The sequence below is a fragment of the Sorex araneus genome, chromosome 4, assembly GCF_027595985.1.
Source record: "Sorex araneus isolate mSorAra2 chromosome 4, mSorAra2.pri, whole genome shotgun sequence".
NCBI classification, from domain to species: Eukaryota; Metazoa; Chordata; class Mammalia; order Eulipotyphla; family Soricidae; genus Sorex; species Sorex araneus.
In genome coordinates this window covers 190,940,593-190,963,493 of record NC_073305.1, presented here as the reverse complement: position 1 = coordinate 190,963,493, position 22,901 = coordinate 190,940,593, and the positions used below count along the sequence as shown (strand labels likewise).

Here is a 22,901-nt window from a genome sequence, read left to right as displayed (position 1 = left end):
GACTCCCTGGCTCTAGGGGCCCCCGTGTGCCCCATGTCCAGGATGTGTGTGAGACACAGCTCAGAAGTCCCTACAGATGTGTGCGAGCAACACCCTAAGTGCACTGTGGTCAAGTGCTGCATGGTGTGTCTCACAACAGCACACAGGAAGTGGCTGGAGGGGACACAGATGTGAGCAGGATCGTAAGAGCCCAGATCAGGCAGGTAGTCTGGGGGTTGTGACAAAGGGCACTAGTGCCACCTTGTACTGGTCAGTATCGACTCAGGGGAGTTCCATGTCTCTCTGATCAAATGCCACCAGACCTATCAACACTGGCTGAAGCTGTTTGGAGTGTCTGGCAGAGGCATGAAAGCACCAGGTGCAGCCTGGTCACTGTGGTCACCCGGACATCCCAGTGTGCACACACCAGGTGTGGCCCGGTCCCTGCGGCCACCTGGACATCCCAGTGTGCACACACCAGGTGTGGCCCGGTCCCTGCAGACACCTGGACATCCCAGTGTGCACACACCAGGTGTGGCCTGGTCACTGTGGTCACCCGGACATCCCAGTGTGCACACACCAGGTGTGGCCCGGTCCCTGCGGCCACCTGGACATCCCAGTGTGCACACACCAGGTGTGGCCCGGTCCCTGCGGCCACCCGGACATCCCAGTGTGCACACACCAGGTGCGGCCTGGTCACTGCGGCCACCCGGACATCCCAGTGTGCACACACCAGGTGCGGCCTGGTCATTGCGGCCACCCGGACATCCAGTGTTCACATACCAGGTATGAGGCCTGGCCCACTGTGACCTCCTGGACACCCCAGTTCTAGCCTTCACAGTCAGGGATACCTGCTTCCACCTAGTCCCGACAGCGAATGTGTGGGCCTATGTCCAGGCATGGCCTTGCCCAAGTGTCCAACTTGCCAGCAGGATGCCCAGGGGTCTAGGCAAGCAGGCCAGACACCACAGCCATCTCTACTCCAGGCTCGAGGCTGGTGTCACCTGGAGCAGGAGACAGGTACAGTCAAGGCAGCCCTCTGAATGACACTGGTCTCTTGGGCACTGAAGCCAAGTCATGGAGAGAGAAAACCACAGCCTGGAGCCCAAGACACAGCCCAGTCTCCATCTGCAGGGGGATACTCACTTCAGATACTGCTGATAATCGCCAGGCGCCTTCCCAGGAGCTGCGTGGATGCTGACCACTTCCAGAGCAACCAGCAGGAGAATAAGCTGGAGCACAGGAGCCAGAAGCCGCATACTGAAAGCAGACAGTAGGTGGGGGGAGCCGGTGGCCACGAGCAGGGCAGATGCTCAGTGAGCAGCCCTTTCACACCTTCAACCCATACTCCCCCAATGCACCGCTTAGCTGGGTACAGGTGTGATCCCGTGTGCAGGGGCACTAAGTACCACCTGCATCCCGTGCTCCCCTGCACACCAGAACAGTCCATTCTGCCTCTGCTCTGGCTGTCCTGGACCATCTCGGCCTCGCTGAGTGCAGTGGCAACATGGAGGAGTGTGGGACTTACTCTAGGAGTAACAGGATACCGAAAACTCTGCAAAGTTCTCGAACCTGCCAGAATGCAGGCTTTCAAGGAGGCAGTTTCTGCAACTGCCTAATTAGAGTACATTTCCTTTTCCACAGAAGGGTCCATGCGCTGGCCTCCGCTCAGCAGCTGTCACAGGGATGGTTTGTGTGGGTCCCCCAGGAACACTTTGGGGCCCTGGACTAAACCTGGCAGTGCTGGGGCTGATGGAACTGGCACCAGGGCAGGACAGCAGAGAGGGTGCCACCCCGACACAGAATCACAGAGCAGCCACATGTGGCACTGTGGGCACACACAGCGACACAGTACTCACAGCCCACCCGGCCCGGGGCACAGGGTCACAGCCCACACATGCAACCCACAGCAACCCACACCCACCTCCACCACATGCGCAGGTAGTTCTGCCGCTGCCGGGAGCGCAGCTGCCTCTGCGCCCACATGTGCTGCCGCAGCTGGGCAGAGGCGGCCACCTGGGCCGACAGGCGGGCACAGCAGGTCACGATGCTGCGGAGAAGCCCCAGCACCTCCAGCTCCACCCTGGCACAGAAGAGAGTGGGCACGGGGATGTCACACAGCTCTCGGATCCAGGCGGCCCACCTGCAGAGAAGGGAGTGACAGGCTGACCCTTCAGGCGGGGGCCGTGAGGGGACTCCCCCTCCATGCGGGCACCAAGGTGACAAGCGTCTGACCGCTGCAGAGCTGCCACAGCACCACCCTTGGTGTGCCACACTCACGTCTCAGAGGAAGCCGCGTCCAGGACGCCGGGTGCAGTTGGAGCCCAGGGCAGGTGGCGACAGAACTCGCCCACAACACTTAGGATCAGAGAGTGGCAGGCTTGTACTTCAGAGCCCAGCTCTGACCTAGAAAGCCATGAGTGCACAGAGAGCTGGGTCAGTGCAGGCACAGCAGCAAGTAGCTCCCTGCCCCTGAGGCCAGCGGGACATAGGGCGGCAGGTGGACAAAAAGAGACTCGGCTACTCCCAGCTGAGCTCACTGCCCCAGGCGGGCCTGAGACTCATCATGGCTGCCCACCCCCTCCAAGCACAGCACTGCCCCACACACAGCTACCACAGCAATGGCCACAGTCCCTAGTCCCCTAGGTCCCTAGTCCCCCAGTTCCCCCAGCCCCCCAGGCCCTACTGTCCCCAGTACCCCCAGACCCCCATGGAGAGCCCTCTGACCCTGGCTTGTCAGCCCCACTGACAAGCCAGGGTCTGTGAAGGCCGGCCTGGGTCTGCTCCCTGGGAAGGAGCGCACCTGGCGGCCTCCTGTTCGGTGTCTAAGGGCCACGGCAGCAGAGGCCACACTCGGAGGCTCTCCTCACAGCTCAGCACCTGCAGGAGATCACAGTTGCAGCTTCAAATGAAGGCGCCGTGAGACTATCTCAATGCCAGGGGCCCAGTCACGGGCCGTGTCCCCACTGAGTGGCTGAGCCTGGAGTCACCCAGAGAGTGGCCACAGGAAGCCCCACTCAACTTTGGGGCACATGCCAGGCGTCCACTCTGCCTCCTCTGGACATTGGAACATCCCAACCCTCTGGAGCGTCAGTGAGTAAAAGAGGCAGTGACACCACTGACTAAGGCAGGGAGTGACAGAAGAGCAGGGGGCCGCATGAAAGGCAGACCAGGAGGGAGAAGCAGGCACTGCTCTCTATGGGGAGAGAGAGCTGGAGGGCCTGAGGGGCACCCCTGGGACATGAGGCATAGCCACACTGAAGCAGGAGGCCTTGGAGGGCTGAAACTGCAAAACCACAGGCTTTCCTTAACATCGTGTCCTGTTCCTCATGTAGGTGCTGCTCATCCCTGACTGTTTCCCTGGACAAGGAAGTACCATTGACACGGCTCTGGAGGGGGTCTCCCGTGTATCCAGGCTGAGCGCTGGGACAGCACCCTGTCTGCACAGAGACAGCATTCAGGCACGCCAGCTGACCCTAGGAACCCTAGATCAGCAGCTCTCCCAGCTGCTCTGTAGCTGCAGAAAGCCCCCACACCCGCTCTACATGGAACGAAGTCTGGAGGCTCATCTCCAAAAGGGACTGCTGGCACCAAGGCTGTGGCACTGCCTGCGGCTCACTGCTTCCACCTGGGAGTCTATGAAGGCGGCTCTCAGGAGGGGTCCACTGCATGTTTCCACAGGCTCTTGGCAAGGGGGCCTTTAGCAGAGCCACACAGAATGAAGCAAGTGCGTGCTCAAATGAAACCCGCCATTGGTCCCAGCGGGCAGCTCACACTCCACTCAGCCTGCTGCAGTCCCATAAAGGAGGCCTGTGTTCTCCACTGCAAGGAGACTCACCTGCCTCATCATGGATGAGGAGACTCACAGGTGCTCACCACCCATGAGGAGATTCACCTGCCCTCAGCACCACAGGGAGACTCACCTGGCCTCATCACCCACAAGGAGACTTTCACCCATCCTCACCACTGATGAGAATCTGTCACATGCCCTTAGTCGGAAGTAAAAGTGACAGTCCACTCAGTGTGGGGTGAACAGGTTCCAACAGTAAGTGGGAGAGTGCAGGAGCCAGTGACAGCCACAAGCAGCAGCTATTACTCTCTGACAGGGCATGGGGCCTGAAGGCTAGAGACATTCAGCAGAGCCATGCACTTGAAGGCCCACCCGCCTGAGCGTGCACACTCCTGTGGCAGACCCAAGGGCCCAAGCACCTGAGATGCAGACCTGCCCACAGCTGGTCTGCTCAAACACTTCTGAGATGGTGATGCACACCTCCCTCCTCTGCAAGTTGCTGCGTGGGACCTACCTGTGCTTTCAGCCGAGAGAGAGGGTGAAAACGCGCGTAGTAGCCTTCTACACATCTGATCAGGGAGCTCACTGCAGCTTTTTCCTAGTTTAGAAAGAGGCAATGGCCAAGTTTGGGTGAGACTTCTAGCTCATTGCCCTGAATTCCTACTCACACAGGAATCTAATTCCTCATTATCCTCCTGCACATATGTCTGTTCAGCTGGGGCACAGCACACGTCTTCACTAATGGCCAGTCTGACCTGACAGTCAGATCACACACTCTGAAGGCAGTGAACCACGGAGAATCGCAGACTATATCCACTCTTGCCATTGTGGCAGCAAAACAAAAAGAAGACAGAAGAAAAGGATTCCAGATAACTGAAAACTGTAAGAGATCCTCCTAAAACCTGCATTTTAAACAGAAAATGGGGTGGGTAGGTGGGCCCCTGGGCCCACATCTGGCACTACTTGGCCAACAGTAAGGGGGCAGAGGGCAGGGGGCAGTTCCATACTTGGGCCCAGAAGTAAAGGAACTCCAGGGTTGCACCAGAGGTAGTGGGGGTCGTGTGTGGGCAGGATCTTTACAGAAACTGTTATGGACATGATCTCAAAAGATTAAAGTATCAGTCACAAAAGTCTAAACTCAAACGCAAGTATTTCTCCCCATCAACTCCAAAGACATCTGTAAAGTTTTCTGGATATTCACTCAGCCCTTTTACTCTGTTTCTCAGTCACTGGGAAAAAGGCAAAGTGTGTGAAGCTATGAGCTGCTGGGGTCAGACTCATGCCCAGAGATTTGGTTCAGGGGGTACAGATGCGTGTCCTCTACCCATCTGCATGTGATTCTGATGAAGGCGATTCTCCCAGATCAACTACAAATCATTCCTAATAACTTCTGCTCCCCACGGCCGAGTGTCTGTGTGCCTGACGGACTCCCCTGGACATACCTTCATGGCTGACAGAAGGTCCTCACCAACAAACCTCAGGAGCAGCACCAAGGAAAACGCCAGCAGGTGCTCAGCAGCTGCTTCTGGGAAGTCCTGGAGGTCGACTTCCCCATGACTCAGGCGGTCTCTGACACGGGGCCCCTCCTGGTGGTTCAGGAGATCCCACAGAAATTCCTTGCAGAGCCACAGAGAAGAGAGTGTTAGTGCTCCCAGCAGGGCCCACACCTGTCCCAGGCATCCCCTAAGCCCGAGGACAGCTGGGGTCCTCCAAGGACCCTGGCCCAGCCCCTGTACCCCATAATCTAAGACTGTCGGGGAGGGCAGGGCCAAAGAGACTTGGTGTGGGAGATGGCACAGGGGGACAAGCAAGCGGTCAGGCACAGGACACCCTGCTTCCTGGGAGGAGGGGTGTCCCTGGGCCTCCCCTGCACACGGCCTGCCCTCTCCCCGGCATCGCTGCCCCATTAGTGGCTCCCCAGCAAGCAGGCAGCCACCACAGAGGGAAGGGCTGAGGGACACTGGTGGTGCCACAGATGGGGCTACAGTGAGCTGCTGGCACTGGTGCAGGGAATAAATGTGAAAGTCCCTGGCACATGCCGAGCAGCCACTCAGCACGCACAGCCCCGTCCAGCATGTACACAGGAGCCGAAATGCTCCCAGCGACCTCGGCTCTCCCCACCAGCACAGTCCCTCGCATGGCGCCGCCAGCTGAGAGAGTTGGCACGGCCGAGCAGCCTCTCCACCAGCACGGTGCTCACAACCACAGATCCAGATATGTTTGGAAACAGGGCAGCGAGACCACGGAGCCTGTGAAAAGGCATTTAAATCACTGGCGAGAAGCCCAGCAGCCCTGTGGGAGCCGGGACACAGCCAACGGCTCCGGCCGATGCAGAGCAGAGTCGCCCAGGACGCTGGGAACACATCACAAGGCAGAGTGAGCCCAGAGCACAGAGAACGCCGCATGGGAAAGAAGCCAACAAATCACCATGGCACGTTCCCCAAGGAAGAGAGGGAGCTGGTTGATTCTCCCGTCAGTCAGGTGTTTTGCCAATATCTAAAAGACCAAAAATAAAGAAGTCAGTTAACTGCATCAGCACATTCATGCACCGAACTTACAAGTCAACAAGGTCACAAACACATCTCAATGCCATGATTCATCAAGGCCGGCCGTTGGAGCCAAGGCGAGGGGGGGAGTGCATGGGCCCAATGCAGGCCCTGTGTGGTGGGGTCCAAGGTGTCCCCTTGTCTGCACCGGTCTGCTCAGGCATTCAGGTTCCTCCCACACCCCAAAGGGGTTCACTGGGGTGAGGGAGGAGCTCAGGCAAGGGAGGGAGGCCACGGGCGACAGCTGCCCTGGAAGGGCTGGACGGAGCTGGCAGGAGGGCTGACCCCAGACCCGGGCCTGGATCCTGCAGGCTGGGAAGGAGGAAGGAAGGAAGGCGCGAGGCCAGAACAGCTCCTGCTAGAAGGGCACTGGGGTCTTCCCTCAGGCTGACACCTGCGTAGGGGCTTAGAGCTTCTCCACATCTGTTGCCTCAGGTCAACCCTATTTCACTTATGATGGAAATTTCCTAGAAATTGGATATTAAGAGGGAACTTAGAGTAGCACTTTCTAAATGCCCTGTGCTTGTCCACTGTACAGAGCAAAGTGGACAAGATAGGGACAGTCTGTTTGGAAGCTCTTAACTGTATGATGACTTTAAGAACAGATACGCAGGGCTGGAGCACAGGCTCTGCAGACTGCAGTCCCAGCTTTAAGCCTCGGCACCAACATGGTCCCCTGAGCAACTCAGGAGTGACCTCTGAGCAGGGCCAGGTGTGGTTCAAAAAGAGAGAAAAGGATTTATTACAGCTCTATTCTTAATTGTGAATAGGTGTGCTTACATTTCATGTCTGCATATTTGTACATTTGTGCAAAAATGCATATTATAGTTCCTTCCTCTGTTACTTCTTACCTTGCTGCAGCTTTGAAACCCAAGATCCTGTCAATCCTACAGCCTAATCTTACATCTGATTACACACTCAGATTTAATCCTCACAGCATCAAATCTATCACGTGATAGATTTGAAAATAAATAAGAAAAACTATCTACCCCATGTAATAAACTCTACAGGTAAGTAGGCACACTTTTTACCCTCTACCTAATTTATTGGGAATTTATTGGGACTCCAATAGTGCTGGGGATCAAACCTGGTCGGCCTCATGCAGTGCATTAACCCTTGTCCTTTCTCTCCAGCCCCAAAGTACTGTACTCTTGAAAAAAAAAAAAAACCTAAAATACAGATGTAAAGATCAGTGATATACTGTATATCTACAGGGAAAATGTTAATGGTCATGTAAGCCAAAAAAAAAAAAAAGCTTATTTTAGAGTTAATTAGAGTATTCAGGCAAATTTCGAGATTCAGTATTCTTACTTTCATTTATAATATCGTAGAAACCTCAAACCAGAAAGGAACATGTGCTAGTAACAAATGATCTCCTAAGCCCTGCCAGAAGTGATTACTGAGTGCAGAACCAGGAGCAAGTCCTGAGCACTGCCAACTGTGATCCCCAAACCAAAACAAATGAAAAGAATATAGATTTTGTTTCACAAACATTATAAATGTACTTACTTCATCCAAGGTGGTATAAAGAGCTGTTGACTTCAGGGGAAGAAAAAAAGAAATAATTAAAGCCATGCAAATGGACTATCCAACCAAATGACCACCCCACCAAAGCAACCAGTTGGTCAGGGGGCGGCATGGAGCCTGCTAGGAAGGCTGAGGGTTACAGAACCATCTAGAACCACAGGCCCTGAGTGTGACACTTCCCAAGTTATCAAACCCAAGGCGGGGCCACTGGAACTTCCATCTCACAGCGATGAGGCTCAGGGCTCGCTGGGACAGGCAGCAGTGCAGTAGCGGGGAAATGTGGGAAGAAAGAAAGAAATAGCCCATGCTGGCATGTTGGCAGTGGGGACCTGTCCACTTGTGGAAAGGCCTGTTTGAACATCTTAGGGGGACCCTATTATTCTTCCCTTAACAGGATGTGCCTGGTCTTCTGAGTGAAACCTGCTCTCATAAAAGTGCCTCTGTCCTTACAGACATGGTAACCCATTCTTCCAGGAGACTCGGGGCACAGCATAAACACTGCTAGGACCTGGACAGAACCACAAAAGACCCCCAACAGCCAAAGTAATCTCAAGAAAAAAGAAAGTCACCAGAAGCCTCACTTTCCCCTACTTCAAGCTAAATGTGCAGGCTATGTAAGTAAATGAGCTGTGTATCACTGTATCACTGTCATCCCGTTGCTCATCGATTTGCTCGAGCGGGCACCAGTAACGTCTCCATTGTGAGACTTGTTACTGTCTTTGCCATATCGAATACTCTAGGGGTAGCTTGCCAAGCTCTGCCATGTGGGCGAGATACTCTTGGTAGCTTGCCAGGCTCTCCAAGAGGAGTGGAGGAACCAAACCTGGGTCGGCCGCGTGCAAGACAAAACGCCCTGCCACTGTGCTATCGCTCCAGCCCAAATGAGCTGTGTATAGTAAGTAAATCAGTGTTGGAAGGGAAACAACACGGATGGGGCAGAAACGGAGAGCCCAGGGCTGGAGCAACAATGAAGCAGGTAGAGCAACTGCCTGGCACAGGACTGGTTCCTCAAGCCCCACCAGGAGTGATCCCCAAGTGCTAAGCCAGGAGTAAATCCTGAGCACCACAGGGAGTGGACCCCAAACAGGTAAAACACAAAAAAGCAAACAAACATAAAGAACTGAGAGCCCAGAAATAAATCTGCAAAGAATGACATCAAGTCTCTCTCAGCATTCACAAACAAACCCTTAAACATAGCCCAAAGACTGGATATAAGAAACAAGTGAAAAAAAGAAGGAAAAAAACCATATGGAAGAACACAGACAAAATGTTTCATGAAGCCAACTTCCCTGATGTCTTTGGGCACTCAGCTCTGACCACAAGGAAACAAAAGCAAAAACAGACAAGTAGGATCTTGTCAAGGAACAGATTTCAGAAGCATTGGAAAAGAAAAATACCCCACTGTGGGACTAGAGAGATAGTACAGCATGTGACAGACCCAGGCTCAATCTCCAGAATCCCATATAGTTCCCTAAGCACCACCGGATATGGTCCAAAATCCAAAAACCAAAACCAAAACCAAAGAAACGCAAGGGCTGAAGCAATAGTATAGTGGGAAGGGCACATACCTTGCACATACCTTGACCGGGGTTCAATTCCCAGCATCCCATATGGTCCCCAAGTACCACTAGGGTAATTCCTGAGTGCAGAGCCAGGAATAACTCAAGAGCATCACCGGGTGTGGCTCCAAAACAAAGACAAAAAACCAAAAACAAAACCAAAAAATACCACTTGAGCAAAAATCAGTCAACTGAAGGGACCAAGTATCTGTAAATCAGATATCTAATAAGGGGTTAACACCCAAGTTATTAAAAGAACTCATAAAACTGCAACAAAATACCATCAGCTCAACCCCCAAAAAATGTGCAGAAAGGAGGAACAGACACTCTGAGGAAGACAAGCAGATGGCACAGGCACAAGGAAACATGCTCATCATTGCTTATCTGGGATATGCAAATCAAAGCCGAAGCTGGGATCAGCCAGTGCTGAGAGGCCTAGGTCACAGACCAGTAGCGGTGCAAGGCTATGGGGAAAGGAGCCAGACTTTGGTGGGGTGCTGAAACTGGCTCTGCCCCCGGAAATCAGTAGGGAAATCTCTCCGGAGAGTACAAACACAGCCCACCACTTCCAGACCAGGGACCCATCCAAGGAACAAAGACGACAACCCTGTCAGGGCAGGCTGCACAGTGGCCTTTCCCGTGAGGCCCTAGGTTCCCTCCCTGGCACCAAACACAGAACCAATAATCACAGACACACGCAAAGACACGAACTGAATTCACTGCAGTTATTGTTTAAAAGGCCAAGATCAGTAAGCCCCATGAGTGCCCAACAGCGTACGTGAAACACGCAGCCTGCAGTCGTAGTGGAATACTACTCAGAAAGACGGAGAAAAGCCAAGATCTTGCCTTTTCCACATGGATGGAACCAGAGTTTCATGCTAAGCAAAAGACAAATACTGAGTCGTCCTTCTCAATATAAAGAAACAAAGCAGATGGACAATATCTAGTGAAATATATCATTACCCTCTGAGTGTGGGACAGTGGGACGTGGCCAAGGGAAAGGCCCTATGTGGAGGGACCCTGGCCTTCTGCTGGAGCAAGTGGTGTGGGCCTCTTGTACCCTAAAGCACACACGGAACTTTTAGAGGCCACAGAAGCACTCGTATATGAGCTGGACTGGGCTGGGCTGTGGTTCTCTTCTTCTCACACCTACATTGCACAAAGAACATGCCACGAGCAGTGGCAGGGAACACAGAAGTGAACACCACACTCTCCTGGAACCTGCACTAGAGACAGCTCGAAAAGCTCACTCAGGCCAAAGCAGAACTGCCTCCAGTCTGGGAGGAAAGTCGACATCCGCATGTGGTGAGACACACATGCTAAACTGCTGAGGCGCTCCCAGAAACAGACTCTGAGACCAACCATGACACATGAAATACACACTTTGCTGGCAGGCACTGGCCTACCACTAACACTCTGGAAACAAACAGAAGACGTGCTTATAAGCCCAGAAAACAACGGGTGGGAAGGGTCAGACCTGGGAGAGAACCACGGGATATGTGGGGACATGAGCTCAGGTGAGAGGAATGGGGATCCAGGTGAAAATTCAGACTGAAAAGGATGGTCTGCTGACTGACCAGGCGCAGAGTCCTACTGAGGGTCAGCTAATCACATCACGTGCAGATCACCAATCAAGCACAAACCCACTGGGGACCAAGAACCAAGAAGAAGGAAATGCTGGCAAAGCACAGATGGTATCCAGGTCTGCAGGTGCCAGTGAAGAGGACAGTGAAAACCAGGGGCCAAGGCAACATGTTTCAGAGGGGGAAAAACAGTTTTTGAAATTAAGTGAATTTGAAGACATTCATTGAGTAGGTGTGGACCTGTGACTTAGAGACCCACCTGGGGTCACTTAGAATCCCACCTGGGTCCATTAGAGAAACATCTGGGGTTATGAGAGACCCACCTGGGGGTCATTAAAGCCTTGAAAGCAAGCTCACGTCTCAGCCGTGGAGTATTGGTGTTTGATTTCAGCTGACAAAGAAAGAACACTGCTGCCCACGGTCACTCCAGCTCATGGATGTGAGGGCCCACCTGGGGGGATGGTCATGAGAGATCCACCCTAAGGTCACTTAGAGTCCTGCCCTGGGGTCATTAGAGACCCACCTAGGGTCATTGGAGAAACACCCTGGGGTTATCAGAGACCCACCTGGGATCATTAGAGATCCACCTGGGATCACCGGAGATCCATCTGGGGTCACTGGAGAAACACCCTGGGGTCACTTAGAGTCTTGCCCTGGGGTCATTAGAGCCCTACCTGGGGTCACTTAGAGTCCTACCTGGGTTCATTAGAGTCCCATCCTGGGATTATCAGAGACCCACCTGGGATTATTAGAGACATCCTGGGGTCATTAGAGACACATTTGGGTGGCTCATTAAGAACACCCCTGGGGGGCCAGAGCATAGTACAGTGGGTAGGGCATTTACCTTGCACGAGGCCAACCTGTGTTCAATCCCTGGCATCCCATTTGGTCCCCCAAGCACCGCCCGGAGTAATTCCTGAGTGCAGAGCTAGGAGTAACCCCTGAGCATCCTGGGTGTGACCCAAATGACCCAAAAAGAAAAAGAAAAAAAAACACCCTGGGGTCATTAGAGACCCACCCTGGGGGTCACTTAGAATCTTGCCCTGGGGTCAGTAGAGACCTGGGGTCATGAGAGACCAGGGCTGCCTAGATACTGTGGCTCCAAGAACTCAGAATGTCCATCCCTTTACCACCGAAGGCTTTCTGAGGTTCCCTGGCACCTGCCATCCAGGAAGTTCTCCAAGTCCCTGGCAGTTGGTGGGAAAAATCAGGGGCTCTAAGGAAGCAGTGCCCATACCAGAAGGATGAGAGCAGGGTTTGGGTGGAGGTTGTCCCCCAGTCACATGGGAAACCTGACCCCTTGCTGAGACATTCCCCAGCAAGACAGATGTCAGCAACAGAGTGACGAGGTCTGGCCCAGGCATGCATCTGAGAGTGGACCCTGGAGTTCTGGCTTGTCCCCTCATGCCTGAAGTCTCCAGACTCAGAAGTGGGGGGTGTGTTTGTTGCTGTAAACCCTATGTGCCCTGAGGAAAACAGGCTCATGGTCTGTTTACTCCAGTACTTTAAATGCAACGACTGCCCTGCTGAGATGGGCCCACTGCTGAAATGGTGCACGAATGAGGTCTGCCCAGGGGACTTAGAGAGGCCCAGCTGACAAAGCCTCTGTCCTTGCAGCCCTGAAAGCAAGCTCACATCTCAGCCCTGGAGTACAGGTGTTTGATTTCAGTTGACAAAGAAAGAACACTGCTGCCCCACGGTCACTCCAGCTCATGGATGTGAGGGCCCATGGCTGTCACCCATGGACACTCCAGCCACGGATGTACGGCCCTACACTATCACCCAAAGACACTCCAGCTCATGGATGTGAGGGCCCACGGCTGTCACCCACGGACACTCCAGTCACAGATGTAAGGCCCTACACTATCACCCATGGACACTCCAGTCCACGGATGTGAGAGCCCACACTGTCACTCATGGACACCCTGGCTTAAAGATACTAGGCTCACCATTCATTAATAGCTACAGAGAAAATCCATAGGTACTATTCTCATCCACCAATCAGCTTAAAGGAATTCACAGAAATACCAGAGAACTATCAAAACCAGCACAAATAAAATAAATAAGATCTTATGCAATCATTACCATAGAACAAAAATCTCAAAAAATGTCAAGTCCTCAACAAAGTTCTTAGATAAAAAGATCACGTAAATATGGGTTTTAAAATGGTTCACTGAGCACAGGAGACCACATCAGCAACAGTCAGTGCATGTACCTCTGCGGTCAGGAGTCTCTGCGGACATCTGTTCACCACAGCAAAAACTCTCCGAAGTCCAGCCTCCAGTTGTGTCAGCACCAAGATGGCACTGTCTGCAAACCTGTGGACAGAGAAAGAGGCACAGCCCTGCGCTCACAGTGAACATGGGCTCTCTGGGGCCCCATACCAGGCCCCGTCCCCTGTGACACCAGAGTGGAGTGAGCACCTGCTACATGAGAAGTCAGACCAGGAGCAAAGTCTCACCAGGCGAGTGACATGAAACCTGTTCTCTCAGGTGACCATGTCACATTTGGTACCTTCAGTAGAATAAAATGCCAACAAAGGGCTGCCTGGTTCATTTCATTTAAAATGATTTCTCTGAAAACCACTAGCAGGGCTGTGGCAGGCTCTCAAGACAGATGGAAGTGCCCCAGAGGACCAGGGCTCCCTCAGGTGCCAGTGTTTGGCAGACACAGAGCTGTGTGCTCTGCAGACAGATCTCCATAGCTGTCGTGCACAAGTTGCAATTCTCTCACGAGTTTCTGCAAAACAGAAAAGACAGAAACCTGTCTTGTCCCTGCTTATCAGACACAGACAGCAGAATCAAGGTGGAATAAATGCGCTGCAAAATGAACCTGTCGGCTCGATTCCAGGAGAAGAATATAGGAAGATACTGTACACCAGCTTAAGCCTCACAACCTCAGGACCACATCTCATGTCCTGCTCACCAGGAAACGGAGATGACTTACCAAGAATGGGACTGACTCCATCAGAAACTACCAAGATCAAGTCTCCACAGCTCTAATTTCATTCCTCACCTCTTTCTGCTCCTAGGAACAGAGCCTGGAGCCACACTGAGAGACCTGCGCTCTGCCCCAGAGCCCAGTAAGGCAGGAAATCCTTTCTCTCCTTGCAAAGCCAGTGAGATCAGCAACAGAGACATTAAGGCAACAGCCCAATGTGACTTGAAGAAAACTGAATACCAATCACTGGACCGAAAGTCCAGAGGCACCAATTTTGATCCTCAATGTGGCTATAGGGGCACTCCCTCTGCCGCCCTGTTTCTGCCGCTGGATACAACATCTCTCCCCTAATACGAAGTAAAAAATATTAAACAGTTGACTTTAACAAATACACAAATGAATCTCAACTATACAAACAGGGTGACAGGGAACGCCTAAAACACAGTTGCTGGCTGTCTGGACTGGGCATACGATGCTGCCCCGTGTGCCAGGTCACTCCTCAATCAGCCCCACTTCCACGGCCTCTGCTGTTAGTAACCATGGAGCAAAATCTCCTAGCTAGAGAATCCGTGTGGGCTGGCTGTACTGTGCTGGCTCTTCGTGCAGCTCGCTCCAGGGCCACTTACAGCACAAGATCCCCTGAGCAGTGGCAGGTGTGGGCCGTCCCACCCCACAAACACCCATGGTGCCCTCCAGCTACCTGTGGGCCTGGAAGCTGAGCAGTGCAGTTTCCCAGTATGGCAGCATAATACGCAGAATAAAAGTGGATTTCTTCATCACTTCCTCTAATACCAAGAGTTCTTCACTTGTGACATCTGCAAAATGGCACAACGCAGCCAAATGAGCTTTCAACACATGTGTGCTGCTGACCAGCTGAGAGTAGACATGGGCACGCGGAGCCTGGAGAGGACCCGCCGTCCCCCCAGGCAGAAGCCAGAACCACAGGGGACAGATCCGGCATATCCGCAGAGGACTCAAAGCAACGGTCCTGAGGGTTAGCTCAGGCCCAGACCTGGGCACATTCCAAAGAAGGGTCATGACAGAGCACCCAGGAGCAAACTGCAGCTTGCCGAGGTAATTTGATCGATAGGTGCATGTTCCCTTAGTTCAAAAAGAAGTCTAAAGGAAAACACAGCTCTGCTGAGATGCTGAGAATGGGCCAGTAAATATTACTCCCTCTCCTTTCAATTTTGCTGTAAATCTAGACCTATTTCCCCAAAAAAGTCTTAAAAGAACACCTATGATTAATCACAGACAATGCTGAGAGTCCACAACACTTAAGGCTCCAGCTCCTTGCATGCGGCCGACCCGGGTTCGATTCCCAGCATCCCATATGGTCCCCTGAGCACCGCCAGGGATAATTCCTGAGTGCAGAGCCAGGAGTAACCCCTGTGCAGAGCCAGGTGTGACCCAAAAAGCAAAAAAAAAAAAAAAAATTAAGGCTCCAGCTGGTAAACAAGGGGACCTGTGCACCGGATAGCAGCTGTTCAGGGTTCCAGCCGGCAGCTTTGTCCCTGCCAGACACTGGGGCAAAGTAATAAAAGATACAGGGACCACTGAGTATCAGTCCTCAGCACTAAGGTGGGGGACAGAGGAGAGTGGGGATCACTGGGTATCAGCCCTTGGCACAAAGGTGGGGGACATTGGAGGAAGGCAGAGGTTACAGAACGGGGTCGTGCCCTTTTGTGTGGCAGAGCCTCAGAGGACAGACAATTCTCTTCTTGTGAAGATGCGTGAGCCATGACCATCTGAGACCCCCAGCAACCTGGCACACTTGGGAGAGGGTGTGTGGAAGCCATGATGAAAATGCCAGGAGAATGGCAGGGGCAGTCTGGACGAACCAATACATGACACTCAGGGCAAAGCGGAGATAGGGCACTTGCCAGGGAAGACGAAGAGATCCTCCAGATTGGTGAGGGCCACAGAAGGACGGTGCACCAGGGAGAGACCAGTCTGCTCTAGGTACCTCTGCAGGAGCTGGCCCAGCCCCGCTGTCAGCACCACCAGCATGGAGCAGTATCTAGGGGACAACCAGACAGCCATCAGACTTCTTCCTGTGAAGTAAAAAGACTTCACTGGAAGAGAGACTCTAGGCTAATAACACAAACACAAGCAGAGTGCAGAGGGCAGCCGCAGGGGGGCAGGCACCTGCACTTGCTCGAGGTCAGAAAATCACATCTACATCACATTCCTTTCAGCCAGAAATGTTCTCTTCTGTCTCAAAGACATCTTCCCTGCAGTGGAAGTCAACAGAAAGTGACTCCTCAGGAGAGAGGGGGAGGGAGGAAGAGGGAGAGAGAGACACGGAGACAGAGAGATGGAGAGAGGAAGAGGGAGAGAGAAAGGAAAAGACAGAGGGAGATGGAGGGAAAGGGAGAGACAGGGAGATAGAGGGTGAGGGAAGGAAGGGGGAGATGGAAAGGCAGAAAGAGAGGAAGACGAAGAGGGGGAGAGAGCAAAGGCTTCACAAACTACTCACTTGGGAGGGATCTCTTGAGGCGCAGCAAAGCCATGCCATAGGACATTCCGCAGGTTGAGTCCACGTGGGGAGCCCACGAAGACTCGGAGTGTGTCCATCTGAGCAGGGAAAGAACAGGAGATGGAGCTGCCGTCTATGGGGTCCAGAGGGAAGGTGCTTTCTTCCTTTATCAGAACCAGCAATCCAACAGCTGGATGGTTCAAGTAATAACACTGATGGACCGAGGATAACAGGCTATCACTCCCCAGCAGTACTCAGTAACCCTCAAAACTGTATCTGAGAGAACTTCATGATAGAGGGGTCAACCATGGTCCAGTGGGACTAACTGGACTCCACGTGTACAAGGTGCCTAAGGTCCAGTGAGATAAAAGGCCAGAACCACAGCAATCACCATGTGGCCATGCAAGGTAATCAGAAAGTGGGCAATGCGGCTCTCCACAAAGCAGAGGCCACCATAGAGTGCTCCTCTCTCCAGAGCAGATGTGACTATCAGTTTTTCTTTCTTCACAGTGCAAAAGTAGCCATCACAGAGTCTTCTGCTCCCCAGAGCAGAAGTGGCCATCACAGAGTCCTCTTTCCTGAGTAGATGGGGTCACCACAGAGTCCTCCTCTCTCCAGAGAAGATGGGGCTACCATAGAGTCCTCCTCTCTCCAGAGTAGATGTAGCAACCGGAGTCATCCTCTGTCCATAGAATATAAATGGTAAGCAGAGAGTTTTCCTCTCTTCACAGTGAAGATATGGTCACCAGAGTCCTCTCTCCACAGAGCAGAAATGGTCACCAGTGTCCTCCTCTTTCCACAGAGTTGAAAAGGCCACCAGAGAGATCTGTCTCCATCATCTGACATGGCCACCATAGAGACTTACTAGCAGAGAGCAGACAAGGCCACCACAGTGTCCTCTCTCCAGAACAGATGCAGTCACCATAGAACCATCCTCCAGAAAAGACACAGCAACCAAAGTTGTCCTTTCTCCAGAACAAATGAGGACACCATGAAGTCCTTTCTCAGAGGAGACACAGCAATCAGAGTCCTTTCTCCACAGAACAGATATCAACATCAGAGTTCTCCTTTCCAGAACAGACACAGCCACCATAGAATCCTTCTGTCATGATAGACCAGATGTGGTCACAAGAATTCTCTCTTCACAGAGCTGAAATGGCCACTACAGTCTTCCTCTCTCCACAGCTAATACTTGGCCACAACAGACTCCTCCTCTCTCCACACAACAGGCACAACCACCACAGTTTTCTTTCCACAGAACAGATGAGGCCACCACAGTCCTCCTCTCTACAGATCAAATGTGGCTACCACATACCAAATATGGGCATCACAGACTTTCTCTATCATTATTTCATTATAGCGAAATAATGCTACCACAGTACTCATCTCTGCACAGTGAAGATGTGGCCACCATAGAGTTCTCCTCTCTGCAAAGAGGACATGTGGCCACCACAGAGTCCTCTTCTCTCCACACAGCAGATGCAGTCACCACAGAGTCCTCCTCCATCAGATTACATGTGACCATCATAGTCTCTTTTCTCCACAGAGCTGACATGACTACCAAAGTCCTGTCTCCAGAGAACAGAGACTACCACCACAGAGTTCTCTCTCCACAGACTAGATATGGGCACCATATCACCTCAATCAAGACAGCAAATATCGCTACCTCACCGCCACCAAGTGGCCACTTGCCCCTGCACCTCTACTCTGCCTCACTCACGGGCCTAACATCTAAAACACTCTGACATGCTCACTTGGAGCGTTTGAAGAAGTCTCTAGCGATGCACTGCTTAGCTGCCATCTAAATTTTTTTCACTCTAACTCTGAACTACTACAAAGGGCATGATTCCCAATTAAAAACATTTCTATTTTAGAGATGATTGATGTGAGTCAGTAATAGGGAGCATATGTGTGTCCTGGGGTTCAATCCCTAGCAAGACATACACACATACTTTCCATATTCTAGAATTAGAATTCTAATACTGATCAAACTTATTAACAAAATTAATGATAGCAACAGGATACAAAGTGTTCACATAATTCCCCATGCCCAGGTTGCCACAGCAGAGGCTACCACATGAGAGATCATCATGAGAGCTCCCACTGTTACTAGATTAGAGGCCATCACACCTGGGGTCCCCTCTGCAGAAACTCTTCTTAGAGGCCACCACAGCAGAGGTCACCACAGTGAAGGCCACCACAGCAGAAACCATAAGAAGACATCACCACAGTGAAGGTCACACAACAGAGGTCACTACAGAGAAGGTCACTTCAGCAGAAGCCACCACAGCAGAGAACATATAACATAAGCTCTTACATTACAGATCATTACACCAGAGACCATCACAGATAAACGAAGCCATTAGAGGCCATCATACCAGGGGTCACCTCTCAAGAGGTCTCCATAAGAGTCCACCACACAAAAGCCCTTTCTAAGAAGGCAATAGAAAGGTCATCACACATAATCTCTTACACTATACACATCACAGCAGAGGTTACTACACTACACTAAGACTCGGATAGATGAGGGGTGTGTTTGGCAGAAGAAAGACAATTCTGGAAGGGGTGGAAAGGGGAATATTCTCAGATCACTGACACTAATGCAAAAATAATTTCTGAGGAAAAAAAGCAGAGCTAGCAGGAATTGCTTTGTGTGGTGCCTGAACTGTTAGTTTTAGGTGATCAAGCTTACCACAGAATGTCCAAACACTTGAGCAAGCTCCTGGGATGCAAGCAGGTCTCGTAAAAGAAAGGGGCATTCCTTCCCAGTTAGTAAATATACCTGAAATCATAACAAGTGCATTACAAACCAAAGTGAGTTTTACTTTGGTGGCTTTTTGTTGTTGCTGTTGTTTGGGGGCCACACCCAATTGGTGCTCGGGGCTCTGCACTCAGGGATCACTCCTGGCAGGTCTTATAGGACCAACTATGGTTCTGGGGATCAAACCTGCGTCAGGTTTGTGCAAGGCAACTGCCTTTCCCACTGTACTATACCCCCAGCCCAAATAATGGTTAAAGATAAAAATCACTCACAAAGCAATAGTTTGTTCAAATGAAGAGACAACCAGTGTTTTGATTTCATAACCACTCAAAAGGAAAACATTAAAAATCATACCCAATTACTCTATTTTAAAGAAAAACAGTAATTGAAGCCAAGAAATCTGAGGGTGAGTATAGAAGTATCCATTCATCTGGAACCTTCCCTGAGCTAGGATGAGCGAGCCTTGCACTTATACCCCCCAGGGCTCGGGCAGCTTCAGCCCTGCACTTACATCCCCCAGGGCACGCTCCAGGAGTGAGGTCAGCTTCAGCAGGCTGAGGCAAACAGTAGCTGGGTCCAGACTGCCCAAGGCATCGAATACTTCACCAAATAACTGTTTAGAGTAAGATGTGTGTTTACACTTGTGCTCAGTAACACACACTTCTCTAAGAAACAATACTATTATTGGAAGCAAAGCTCTACAAAGATTTCAACTGGCATATTTGTGGGGTCTGGGGCATAGGGGAGCTCCCTGGAAAAGCTCAGGAGGCCTGGGGCGCCCTCCCAGAATTCTTGGACAATCTGCCAGGGATCCAATGTGAGGACATAGGGCTGCTCCCCCAGTGCCTGCAGTATTGGGGAACACTTTGATCACATCTCTCCAACCCCAACTGGGATGTTTTCTCTGAACTAAGTAAACATTTTTTATATAACACTACCTTTTAAAAAAATAAGGGGAAGTATTTTAAAATCTAAGAAGTTCTTTGCAAGTTTTTGTTTACTGAAAACAATACGTTAAATATAATTTCAAATAAAAAACAATTTCAGCCTAAATCTTACTTCCCATCCTATTGTGGAGGCTGTTCTTGAAGGGGCCACACCTGGCTATGCTCAGGGTTCACTCCTGATGGTGCTGGAGATCCAATAGGGCTCAGCTGCATACAAGGCAAGCCCCTTAGCCCTGAGATTTCTCCCCAGTCCCTAGCTTCCCACGTTTAATTCATTCTGGTTCTTAACATGCACAAGGCAGCTCCCCCAGCACTGAGAAAAGTGACTCCAGAAGCAGAAGTGTAGCTGCCTGGTCACCTGGAGGCTCAGCAGAATGGAGGAGGAGACATCTACAGTAGGATTCTGCAGTGCTCATATTGCCCTGCACTCCCACCATCTGGCAACTGGCTGCCCTCTCCCATCTCCTGGCCTGCTGGCTCACAAAACCTCACACCGGCCTTTTCTCAGGACCCTGACTGCACTGAAGCACTATCTAGCTCCTCACCCTCAAGAGCACCCCAACTTCCTCCACCCAGGATACATTCTCAGCTCAGGTCTGGGATCAACCTAATGGCCCTAACCTGCCTAGCACACCGCCAGCAAACCTCATGCCAGCAGCCATGACAGCGGAGGGGACCCAGCAAAGAGCAAGTAACAGGAATCTCTAGGTAGACACTGAATAATCTTCATGGATAAGTTTGTTAAGGGCCAAACCTCTGGCAAACGTGTCCACTGGAACCAGGGTGCAAATTGAACTTCAAACTGTGCTTTGGTCAGCGATGACAAGTGTGAATGAACAGCCTCACACACAGGCCCCAATAGTCTCACACTGGCCCGATAATCGAGACTCTGGTCTTAAAAATAAAGAAAACACATCTTAGAATCACCACTCCCTATGTCATGATAGAACCCTATCTAGCCTTTAAAGAAAAGTGCTGAAAAGGCACTGGAGTGATAGTACGGTGGGTAGGGCATTTGCCTTGCATGTGGCTGATAAGGGTTCAATCCCCAGCATACGATATGGTCCCCCAAGCATTGCTAGGAGTAATTCCTGAGTGTAGATCCAGGAGTAACCCCTAAGCATCCCGCTGGATAACCCAAAAAGCGGGAAGGAAGGAAGGAAGGAAGGAAGGAAGGAAGGAAGGAAGGAAGGAAGGAAGGAAGGAAGGAAGGAAGGAAGGAAGGAAGGAAGGAAGGAAGGAAGGAAGAAAAAAAGAGGAAAGGAAAAAGAAAGAAAGAAAGAAAGAAAGAAAGAAAGAAAGAAAGAAAGAAAGAAAGAAAGAAAGAAAGAAAGGGAGAGAGGGAGGAAGGGAGGAAGGGAGAGAGAGGGAGAGAGGGAGGGGAGGGAGGGAGGGAGGAAGGAAGGAAGGAAGGAAGAGTGCTGAAAGAACCCACAAGACTACAGTCTGCTTGTGACTTATCACTGTAACACTGTCATCCTGTTGTTCCTCGATTTGCTCGAGTGGGCATCAGTAATGTCTCCGTTCGTCTCAGCCCTGAGATTTTGTCAGCCTCTCCTTACTTGTCTTTCCAAACAATTAGAGGCTCTTTTCAGGGCCAGGGGAATGAGACCTGTTACTACAAGTGTATTTGGCATATAGAATACACCACGGGGAGCTTGCCAGGCTCTTCCATACACTGCCCTACTTTATGAAATTTGCTTTTTGTTTAACAACCATAATCTCACAAATATTTAAATAGATTTAATTTTTCCCCATTAATCTTACAAACTTTTTCTTGACTTGGATTTTTTGTTTTAGCTTTTGTTTTAGGTTCACCTTCTTATTCTGTGGGTGTCATTATTCTCATCTTTAAGAATGTCTAGCATGCCGATCTATTTTCTTTATATTTTAAGGTTTGGGTTTTTTTTTATTGTTTGCTTTTTTGGGTCATATCTAGCAATGCTCTGGGGTCACTCCTGGCTTGGAACTCAGGAATTACTCAGAATAAATATTTTCATGTCACTGTTGGAATAATTCACACACAACTTATCTCTTTATGAAAGACAAATACACTATGCATAAGAAAACAGAGAAATATCAAATAAAAGAAAAAATAGTCTTTGATTTTTTTTTTTTTGCCTATACATGTTTACACAAAATCACATTTTTTTACTGAATGCCAGACTGTGAGATTTCCAGTATCATTTAGAACACATGTATAAAATCCATTTTTAAATTTTTTGCAAAATTTAGGGCTGAATATTCACATGTTCATCATAAAAAAAAATAGTAACAAAGTGAAAATATCCCTCCTGGTCCACCAACACTCCCTTCCTCTGATCTACTGCTGTCACCTCCTTAGGTATATTCTTAGTAATTGAGAACAGACAAGAAACATGCGCTTCGGCTTGGCCCCTTTGCATTTCAAACATCGCTGCACAAAGTACAGGATGCCCCACTCTTTACCCACCACACACATCCCATCAAATGCATTTCCCACAGAAAATGTCAAAATCTCAACTGCAGGCCGGTCACTGTCCTCATGTTCTTCCTTCCTGCTATCAACAACACTCCAGAGAAGAACCGCAAATGCACAGTCTGCTCATCTGTGCCTGGGTAACCTCACATGCTCACTCTGACCTGCTTATCTGTGCCTGAGTAACCTCACATGCTCACTCTCTGGCCTGCTCATCTGTGCCTGGGTAACCTCACATGCTCACTCTCCACCTGCCTGCCCACTCCTGTACAACCTCGCATATTCACTCTCCTAGATAACCTCACTTTCGTACTCTCCTATTCTCTACATGC

The 22,901-nt window shown here is 50.9% G+C and overlaps 1 protein-coding gene across 3 annotated transcripts in view; it reads right to left on the bottom strand.

Annotated features, from left to right (window-relative positions):
• The window catches only part of ERMARD (ER membrane associated RNA degradation), a 28,227-nt gene that overhangs the window by 3,151 nt on the left and 2,175 nt on the right, over positions 1-22,901 (bottom strand). For 2 of the 3 annotated variants that reach the window (XM_055136472.1, XM_004617275.2), the window contains exons 3-17: positions 20,866-21,005; positions 19,676-19,777; positions 19,096-19,185; positions 16,404-16,501; positions 15,808-15,944; positions 14,625-14,739; positions 13,200-13,302; positions 7,825-7,854; positions 6,197-6,265; positions 5,212-5,385; positions 4,284-4,367; positions 2,783-2,859; positions 2,260-2,385; positions 1,904-2,122; positions 1,126-1,239 (exon numbers count right to left, since the gene is read on the bottom strand). In XM_055136472.1, the coding sequence (XP_054992447.1) occupies positions 1,126-1,239; positions 1,904-2,122; positions 2,260-2,385; positions 2,783-2,859; positions 4,284-4,367; positions 5,212-5,385; positions 6,197-6,265; positions 7,825-7,854; positions 13,200-13,302; positions 14,625-14,739; positions 15,808-15,944; positions 16,404-16,501; positions 19,096-19,185; positions 19,676-19,777; positions 20,866-21,005 (1,678 nt within the window). The remainder of the gene's footprint in view (positions 1-1,125; positions 1,240-1,903; positions 2,123-2,259; positions 2,386-2,782; positions 2,860-4,283; positions 4,368-5,211; positions 5,386-6,196; positions 6,266-7,824; positions 7,855-13,199; positions 13,303-14,624; positions 14,740-15,807; positions 15,945-16,403; positions 16,502-19,095; positions 19,186-19,675; positions 19,778-20,865; positions 21,006-22,901) is intronic. The other variant, XM_055136473.1, reaches the window with a different exon arrangement.